Source organism: Cucurbita moschata, unplaced genomic scaffold (assembly GCF_002738365.1).
Source record: "Cucurbita moschata cultivar Rifu unplaced genomic scaffold, Cmos_1.0 Cmo_Scf00010, whole genome shotgun sequence".
NCBI classification, from domain to species: Eukaryota; Viridiplantae; Streptophyta; class Magnoliopsida; order Cucurbitales; family Cucurbitaceae; genus Cucurbita; species Cucurbita moschata.
In genome coordinates this window covers 2,069,235-2,078,773 of record NW_019268526.1, presented here as the reverse complement: position 1 = coordinate 2,078,773, position 9,539 = coordinate 2,069,235, and the positions used below count along the sequence as shown (strand labels likewise).

Genomic DNA, 9,539 nt, shown 5'->3' with positions numbered 1-9,539 from the left:
GAATCTCTTCAGTTTGCTCCCCTATGTTCTGGAGAAGAATCTCTTTAATTTGCTCCCCCATGTCCTGGAGAAGAATTTCTTCAGTTTGCTCAAGGCGTGGTAATACTTCCTTCTCTAAGGGCCACCCCTCTTCCATTGCACCGTTTTGATCGTCAATCATGTGGTTTAAGCATCCTGAATCAATGATCCATTCATCCTCATAGTTGATATGGTCTTCCATTGTCGCCATGAGTGCTAGCTCGTCTTCTTCTATGGGACATAGTACCTCTGCATCCCATTCATCTTCTATCTTCTTTTTGGATATTGCCACATTGGTTTCAATGGACTTTTTCCTGGACCAACAATCTCTAGACATATGGCCCTTTTTCCCGCAGTTATAGCAAATACCACCAAATCTCGTTCTTTGGAAACTCTTGTTGTCATTCTTCTGAGCTCTCTCAGGTTGTGCAATCCCTTGGTGGCTTCTTCTTTTGTCACCATTGTATCCACGTCTGGTAGACGGCCTATTATTGCTCTGACTTTCACTCGTGTAGAGTGCTTCTTCTTCACCCTTCAATGTGAAGCCTCCCATTTGTTTAGCCATGGCTTCTTGGCTGGCTAACAAATTTTCGAACTCTACCAGTGATGGTTGAGTGGGCCATCCTTGTACAGCAGCAATGAAGCTTCGATATTCCGGTCGTAATCCGTGGATTATAATCCTCTTCATTCGAGATTCTACAATGGCGGACTTTGGGTCTAGTTCAGTAATCTCTCGACAGATTGATTTGACCTTGTGGAAGTACTGAGCAATTGTCATATCACGTTGTGTAATTGACAACAACTCATTCTCCAGAAGTTGTAGCCTCGTATCGTTCTTCTTTGAGAACAACATCACGAACGTGTCCCATGCTTCTTTCGGTGTCTTGTCATCCCAAATATGTTCTAACATCTCTTCTCCGATTGTGGTCTTCAACGCAAACATTGCTTTGCCTGCTTTGATTCTCCATTTGCGCAAGGCGCCGTTGGAATCCTCCTCTGGCGGCGTAGTTTCACACCCGCCAACGATCTCCCAAAGATCTTGTCCTTGTAAATAGGACATCATGCATGTTGCCCACGTGTTGTAGTTGTTGTTGCTGAGTTTCTTGATTCCTCCAACGATTTGGAAATCACCCATCGTGTTGGCCATACCTCAGTAATACCAAACAAGTTCTTTTGACACAAGACTTGCAGAGTCACAGACTTCTCACGACACAAAAGAAACTCACTCACCACTAATCTCAAGAAATCGTTTCTGATGTGGAAGATCAGGCAGAGCTGCAACCACAGAGCATACTAAGGATTCCAAGAGATCAGATAACCTACACTAACCTCGCTCTGATACCAAATGTTGAACACAACTCACTGTGGGAAACACTCGCACTCTTTATTAAGACCAATCGAGAAGAGAATACAAGACACTCGGTAGAATACTTCTGCTTTTTATTGTTTTTAGATTTCTTAGATGAATAACCTAGGTAGGGTGGAGAGGTATTTATACTAAGAGTAAACAATCTATATTTAACCAATCTAAATCTAGACCTAACCGATTTGAATCTAGACCTAACAAATTGAATCTTTCTCCTAAAATATCTACATCTCTTTCTCCTAAAGTCTCTACTAAAATAAATATACTGGGCTCGTACAATTAGGCTTGACTCTATTGGGCTAGTACAATTATTGGGCTTGACTCTATTGGGCTAGTGATGATATTTCAACATAACTTACTAGGTTGTTGAATGAAACATCATGGGATTTTGATTTGTACTTTAGGAATGTCTTGGCTATGTGGACATCAGCCTGTCGGATGTGGTGGCCAACAAAAGGATTAACGAGAAGTACCATCTTATAGACTCGAAGAATGGACGCATCCATGTCGAACTGCAATGGAGAACTTCCTCGTAGAACACTTCTTTTGTGTTCATATTCGTTTGTACGTTTTTTGAGCTGTATATTTTGTGCACGTTTGGACGCATCCATGTCGAACTGCAATGGAGAACTTCCTCGTAGAAGGCTTCTTTCGTGTTCATATTCGTTTGTACGTTTTTTGAGCTGTATATTCTGTGCATGTTTCGTGTAACTTTTATAATATGTTAAGAAATAATGTGATGCATACTAATAGTAGGAGATTGATTTATGTTCATGTGAATCTGGGTCAAAATGAGTCGTTCTATTTAAGTTTTTAGATATGGTAGCTATATTGGAAGGTGCAGCCGAATCACCTCCCAAGAGGCCTAATTCTCGTCGGTATTATAGTTTCACACGACTTCACCCTAAAAAAACATGAGCTTGGTCCAAGTTAAACTTGATGGAAAACAAATTTCTCTTATGGGTTGAATTATGGCTACTTTTGCGAAAAAGACGCAACTGGCCCAAGTTGTACCGCTTCAATGAAATAACAACTCAACCCTTGAAACATGTTCGAGCGGAATAAAAGTCGCTCTTCCCTTAGAAGTAGAAAAAACCCAATTTGAGCCCCGAAAGTTTTGATCCTTTTTTACAATAATATAGGGTTCAAGTATAGAACAAGGTGGGCTTGGGTACAACGATCAATCATATTGCAACATGTAAGTTTGACGAAGCGGGTAGATTAGATAAGAGAGTTTGAAAGGTACGTTTATGACACCTACTTTTATATATATATATATATATATGGGGTCTTGTGATGCTTTTGAGAACAAAGAGATGAGATTAGGTTGGTAGAGGGGAGAGGGCAATGGCATGTGGATCTTGTGAAATAAAAGTGGGTCAAACTGGGGGGATGCCAATCTCCAAACATTGCACCTTTTCTCTCCATGGTAGGTGCTCTACTCACATGGTATGTGAGGTTGTTCCACGAGTCCACTTCCATCATAAAGTTCGTGTCTCGTCTAGTTGAATTAACAATTCGAGACTTTTAAATTCATGTCATTCTCAATCTAAACATAGCTCAACCGGTTAAAACACATCTCATAGACCAATAAATCGTATTAGAAAGTAACATACAGATTGACCCACTTGAAATTCGTTTAATAGAACACCTAATATCCGATAGACATGAAAGTGTTACTTATCTATCGAACAATAGATATTTATAGGACCAGTTTAGTGATAGTGTTAGTGACCCGAATTAAAATAATGACAAAAAGTGGAGGATTGAAAATGTACCTAAGTTTGGAGGGCCTTTTAGAGATAAAAAGAAAATGGTAAGTGAGATCTAAAAATAGTTGTCTCAATCAATCATGTTACCAAACAATATTTATTTATTTAATTATTTATTTATATAATTTAAGAAAAGAAAAATAATATTAATTAATTTTAAAGGCTTATCTACCATGGTGGGGCCAATCCCATGTATATTCTTGCTTTTTGAAGGGTAGGTGCCCCACATGTGGAGGACTCCAAGGAGGTAGGTAAGGTAAGGTAAGGGCTTTGAGGATCACTTTTGATTGGTCTTTTTTCAATACCCTTCCACATGACTTCCCTAGTGCTCATGTGCTTACCCTACTCCTACTTTACTATTTATTAATAATCGACCCACCTAATTAATTGATTAATTCGAATTTCACTTCTCGGGGAAGCGACCAAATCTCTTTTTTTCTTGAAATTAGAGGACGACCAGCGATACTACGATGATGAGCTTGAGAATTAGGCGTCTAAGGAGGTGAAGATGTCTGAGGTGTCGGGAGGAAGGTAAAAAAGAAACTTTCTCAATCGAACGAAAATTAGACCTAACCGACTAAGAAACATAACTATACAGTCTAGTTTTCATGGAAACAGGGCTGCTTCCTTTCAATAAATGAGAGCTTTCAAAGGTTGAAAGGCAGCTTTGTTGCTATCACGACTACAACCTTCTGCCACCCATAAATATTAACCACTTTCCTCGTACCCTTTCTCTACGGTTTGAATCATGGGAAGCGTATCGAATTGGGAATAAAGATGATACCCATTTCACATACGAATGTGAAGTTTATTTATTTTGATTTGTTTTGCTCGTAAGAGCAAGAACAGCAGGACAAAGGTAGAAAAAAAGAGGTGAAACCATATAAAGCCATACACATCTTCTTCTCTATCTCGAGACTGAAGTACAGTACATTGCAGTTTGTTTTCGTTAGTATTACCATTCATCTTGAAATGCATATAACGACACAATTTTACTCATCGATTCCATATAGAGCGTGGTCTATACAAATCCCGTATTCCCATATAAACCCTGATGAGAAAAACGAATTAAGGAAAGAGAGTTTTTTGGACTCGAGTGTAGAAAAAAAGCAAAGAAACAAATGAATCTCCTTTTCCCGACTCATTATACTTACGTTGGACAAACTTGCACCACAAGGGTTGAAGGGAAGTTGAACCAAAGGCCACATACAACCACAACCACATTCATTATACCAAACTCCTAACTCTTCTAGAAACCCTTTTAATTAATCTCCCTATGCCTAGCTTGCCTCCTCCTCCCCTAATGTCTTGGTGAATGATAGTGTACCTAAACAACAATAACCACAACTACCATACCATCTTTTCACTTATTATTTCCACAATCATTGTAAAACCACTCATCACACTTTCCTCTTCTCTACCCACCTTCCCTACCTAAATTCAACAAATTTTACTCCACACCCTCCCTTCGTTATTGAAGAATCGAGCATTCTGGGAGCCCTAATTCAGTAACGTCTTAATAGCCTTATATTTCTCATGACCCGAGATTAGTTGTTGAAACTCTATACGGGCACAAAACAAGCATCCCTATTAATGAAAACACAATTTTTATTAAAACCCACTTGAAAAAAATTAATCTTTTCCCATTTTTGCTTGTCTCGAATAGAAAGACCACTTGTAATAGCTCAAACCCACCGCTAGTAGATGTTGTCCGCTTTAGCCCATTATGTATCACCGTCAGCCAAATTTTACTCCATACCCTCGATTCATCCATTAAGAATCGAGCATTCTGCAGCCCTAATCCAATAAAGTTTCAGTTAGCCCTATATTTCTCATGACTCGAGACTAGTTGTTGAAACTCTATGCCTGCACAAAACAATCATCCCCATTAATGAAAATGCAATTTTTATTAAAACCCACTTAAAAAAATTAATCTTTTCCCGTTTTTGCTTGTCTGGGATGGAAAGATCACTTGTAATAGTCAAAACCCACCGCTAGTAGATGTTGTCCGCTTTAGTCCGTTATGTATCACCATCAGCCAAATTTTACTCCACACCTTCGAATAATCGAGCATTATGCAGCCCTAATCCAGTAAGGGTTTAGTTAGCCCTATATTTCTCATGACTCGAGCGCCTACATAAAACAAGCACTCCCATTAAAGAAAACATAATTTTTATTAAAACCCACCTCAAAAAAATTAATCTTTTCCCATTTTTGCTTGTCTAGGATGAAAAGACCACTTCTAACAACCCAGTCCACCTCCAGAAGATATTATCCGCTTTAACCCGTTACGTATAACTATCAACCTTACAATTTTAAAACACGTGTACTAGGGAAAGATTTCCACACCCTTATAAGACCCCTCCATCAGATGTGAAATCTCACACCACTAAAAAAATGTAGAGTGAGACATGAGGAGGGGGGGGAGTTAGCTCGTAATAGTACAAGTTGTCGAGTGAGTGAAGCAATATTTAGAGAGGAAAATTGGATTATTAAAATAATAATTAAAAAAAGCTAAACCAAACCCCACCAAAATCAATATACAATAAAGTTGTTTAGAGAAGATGAGAATTAAAAAAAAGAGATATATATGGAAGGTTAGGGATTTTGGGCCTAATATACCAACTTTATACTTTATTATATATGGATATTTATATAATTTAAATTGATACCAAACTAAATGTCACACTATAGTTAAATGTATCTTTAACTTTATTATATGATTGAAGATTTAATATTTATGATGAGAGAGAGAGAGAGAGAGGAGAGAGAAGGTAAGCAAGCACTAGCCATTCCCCTCTCTAACCTATTCTCACCAACTCGCATCTAGAAGCAATTCCCCTCTTTTTTTAAGAGTCAAAAGGCTATAAAGGTACGCTCAAATCCCTCACAAGGGCCGGCCTTACTGTTCCTGCAGCGACACGAAAAGCAAAACCGCCATTTTCAGCAATCAAGCAGCGAAAGAAACTGATTCAGAGACACAAATTTAAAAAAAAAAAAAAAAAGGGGAATCAAAACTGTTTGCTCAAACTTGTTCCAACGGCGCCACAGACCTACAGAGGCTACTGGGTTTGTGTTCTTCTTTCTTGTTCATCCTCTGTTTTTGTTTGCCCTTTTGATTCCTCTGGGTGTGTGGCGAAATGGGTCGGTCGCCTTGCTGTGAAAAAGCGCATACAAACAAGGGTGCGTGGACCAAAGAAGAAGATGAGCGGCTGATTGCGTATATCCGGGCTCATGGTGAGGGCTGTTGGCGCTCTCTTCCTAAAGCCGCTGGCCTTCTTCGTTGCGGCAAGAGCTGTCGTTTGCGCTGGATTAACTACCTCCGTCCCGATCTTAAGCGCGGCAATTTCACGAAAGATGAGGATGAGTTGATAATCAAGCTCCATAGCCTTCTGGGTAACAAGTAAGTTGGGGAAATCTTTTCTACTCTTCTTCTTTTGGGTATTTCAATTGATGGGGTTTTGTTGTTTTAGATGGTCTTTGATTGCTGGGAGATTGCCTGGAAGAACGGACAACGAGATCAAGAATTACTGGAACACTCATATTAGAAGGAAGCTCTTGAACAGAGGAATCGACCCTGTTACTCATAGATCCATCAACGAGCCTGCTCAGGAAGTGGCTTCATCAACGATCTCTTTCACTGATACTAACATGAAAGTGAAAGTGGAAGAGGGTAAAGATTTAGAAACAGAAGAACGGTGTCCAGATTTGAACTTAGAGCTCAGAATCAGCCCTCCTTATCAGCTTAACCCTGAAGAAATTGGAGCCAAGAGCCTCTGTTTTGCTTGTAGTTTGGGATTACAGAACAGTAAGGATTGTAGCTGCAAAATTGGGTGCAATTTTGGGACATCCACTGAGAATAGTAGCTCCGTTGGGTATGATTTTCTGGGTATGAAAAATGGGATTCTTGATTACAGAAGCTTGGAGATGAAGTGAGAGATTCAAAACTGGGATTCTTTGTGGTAATCTATTAGCTTCTAATCTGTCTAAATTCCTCACTTCCTCTGTTTTGTAAGATTTATAGTGCATATTGGTATAGTTTCATTATGAGTATAGCTGAAGAATTAGTTCATATCTTCCATATTTTTCAGAGATTTTCCTCATCTCTCTTAGGTAGAAGATGAACTTTTCTTTCCCTTTTGGGTCTGTTTCTTATTGGGGTTGGAGTTCCATTACCAATCCATTTCAGATCCTCTGTAAATGTGAAGATGATAGCATTATTGATAGCAGACGTTAATACTTGCTAGCGGTGGGCATGTGTGGAAACCTCTCCTTAGTAGACTAGTCCGAATCGAGTTCCAAACCAAATACGTTAGTAATTCTTGTCATTTTGTGCAAAAGGGGTTATCTTTTTGTTGTTTACATATAAGATTTGGTTACTTTTTTTCGCCATTGAAGGCAATGGATAAGCTGTGAGAGGGAGGAAGGGGAAGAGGGAGTTGAAAGTGGTGGGTGACCCATCTCTTCCATAGTTAAAGCTAAGCTCTCTCTGTCCTTGTTTCTCTCTCTAGAATGAGTTTGAAAATTGATATATAATATAAAAAGGCGTGAAGGAACTAACAACTGTGGTGCTGTGTATCATCTTTTTGTCTACCAACCTTCTTGGCATTTATATCTACTCCATCACCACTCAACCTACCATATGGCATATATATCCACTAGAATATTTGGATATCTCTTTGCATTTATCTCTGCCTGCCTCTCCATACACCACACGATTCTCCCACCTAAATTTTGATACCCTTTTCGTTCTAAACATGACCGTTATGTACGTTTGTTAAACGTTTATCTGGGTTCATGAAATTTATAGCATGTATGTAGTAACGATAGAAGTTATGTTTAGAAAGTTGGTTACTCATGAGTAACTCAATAATTGTGAGATCTCTCACATGGGTGGGAGAGGGGATGAAGTATTTCTTGTAAACGTGTGGAAACTTCTCCTTAGTCGATGTATTTTGAAATTATGAGGTTGATGTTGATACATAGCGGGTCAAACTGGACAATATGTGCTAGCGGTGGGTTTGGGTTGTTACAAATAGTATTAGAGCCAGACACCGGTTGGTGTGCGTGCGAGGATGTTGGGTCCCTAAGAGGGGTGAATTGTGAGATCCACATTGGTTGGGGAGGGGTAAGAAACATTACTTATAAGGGTGTGAAAATCTCTCCCTGGTAGAGACAATACATAACGGGCCAAAGTGGACAACATCTGCTAGCCGTGGGCTTGGGTGGTTATAAATGGTATAAGAATCAGACATTGGACGGTGTGCCTGCGAGGACTTTGGGTCCCCAATGGAGGTGGATTGTGAGATCCCACATTGGTTGGAGAGGGGAACAAACCATTCCTTATAAGGGTGTGGAAATCTCTCCCTAGTGACGCGTTTTGAAACAATGAGGCTTGACAACGATACGTAATAGGCTAAAACGGATAATATCCAGCAGTGGGCTTGAGTTGTTACAAATGATATCAGAGCCAGATACTGGGCGGTGTGCCCGTGAGGACGTTGGGTCCCTAAGGAGAGTGGATTGTGAACCAAAATGGACAATATTCAATGGATTTGGACTGTTAGAACAATAGTAACGTTTTTATAGAATTGTACCAACTCGAAACACTATTTTCTTGTGTCGTAATGATTTAAAATGCTACCTTTTTTGAAGTAATTGTAGATTTGGGGTTTAGATATTTGTAATTTTCTGCCTCCACAATAATGAGAAAATGGATAAGAATTTAGCCACTTGAAGGAAGAACAAAGCTTAACCAAAAAGGAAACAAATGAATGGATTTGTTGGTTGACTTTGGAATTTCCAACACAAAACAAGCTTATTATTACTAAGTAAATGAAAATGAACTCCACCAATAACCCCTCTCCTTACCTCCAAAAAAAACTTGCATTTTAGACCCAAATCACCCAATTTTCTTCCCCTTTTTTTGGGCTTAAATGACTGATATTGACGTGATTGCTATTCGCCTTTGCTACTCGTTCAGACATGCCCTTTAAGAATTGACCCATGAGTTAATTCTATCGTTCAGACATCCTGAACATCCATTCATCAATTTAGGTACACGTAGAGTCATTACAGGGTGTATTGGGAAGCTGCCCTGTATGCCAATCTCCGACTCATGTTTATTAGATCGAGACGGGACCGACGTCGGCTAAAACCAAATTTCGGATCAAATGTACCCATTTTTTTATTTGAAAAAGAATGGAAAGAGAACCCAAGATAATTGAGGAAAAGGGTATCCATAAAGAGAGCTAAAAGATATGAATTTCCATACCTGAAAAGTAAACAACACACAAAATGGGCATACAAAACAACCAAACATGGTGGTGGCCACTCTCAAACTTTTTTTTTTTTTTTTTTTTTTTTTTTTTTTTTTTTTTTTT

The 9,539-nt window shown here is 39.1% G+C and overlaps 2 protein-coding genes across 5 annotated transcripts in view; both read left to right on the top strand.

Annotated features, from left to right (window-relative positions):
* LOC111448553 (synaptotagmin-1-like) overlaps positions 1 to 2,164 on the top strand; it is an 8,445-nt gene extending 6,281 nt beyond the window's left edge. For 2 of the 4 annotated variants that reach the window (XM_023088220.1, XM_023088218.1), the window contains one exon: positions 1,789 to 1,989. In XM_023088220.1, coding sequence (XP_022943988.1) covers positions 1,789 to 1,920 — 132 coding nt within the window. In that variant the 3' untranslated portion in view covers positions 1,921 to 1,989. The other 2 variants (XM_023088221.1, XM_023088222.1) reach the window with 2 other exon arrangements.
* A 3,759-nt stretch (positions 2,165 to 5,923) lies between these two features.
* On the top strand, positions 5,924 to 7,235 carry LOC111448559 (myb-related protein 308-like). The gene is made up of 2 exons (XM_023088227.1): positions 5,924 to 6,559; positions 6,630 to 7,235. Exons 1-2 carry the CDS (start codon positions 6,297 to 6,299, stop codon positions 7,090 to 7,092), a joined length of 726 nt encoding a protein of 241 aa, XP_022943995.1. The 5' UTR covers positions 5,924 to 6,296; the 3' UTR covers positions 7,093 to 7,235.
* Positions 7,236 to 9,539: the final 2,304 nt, after the last annotated feature.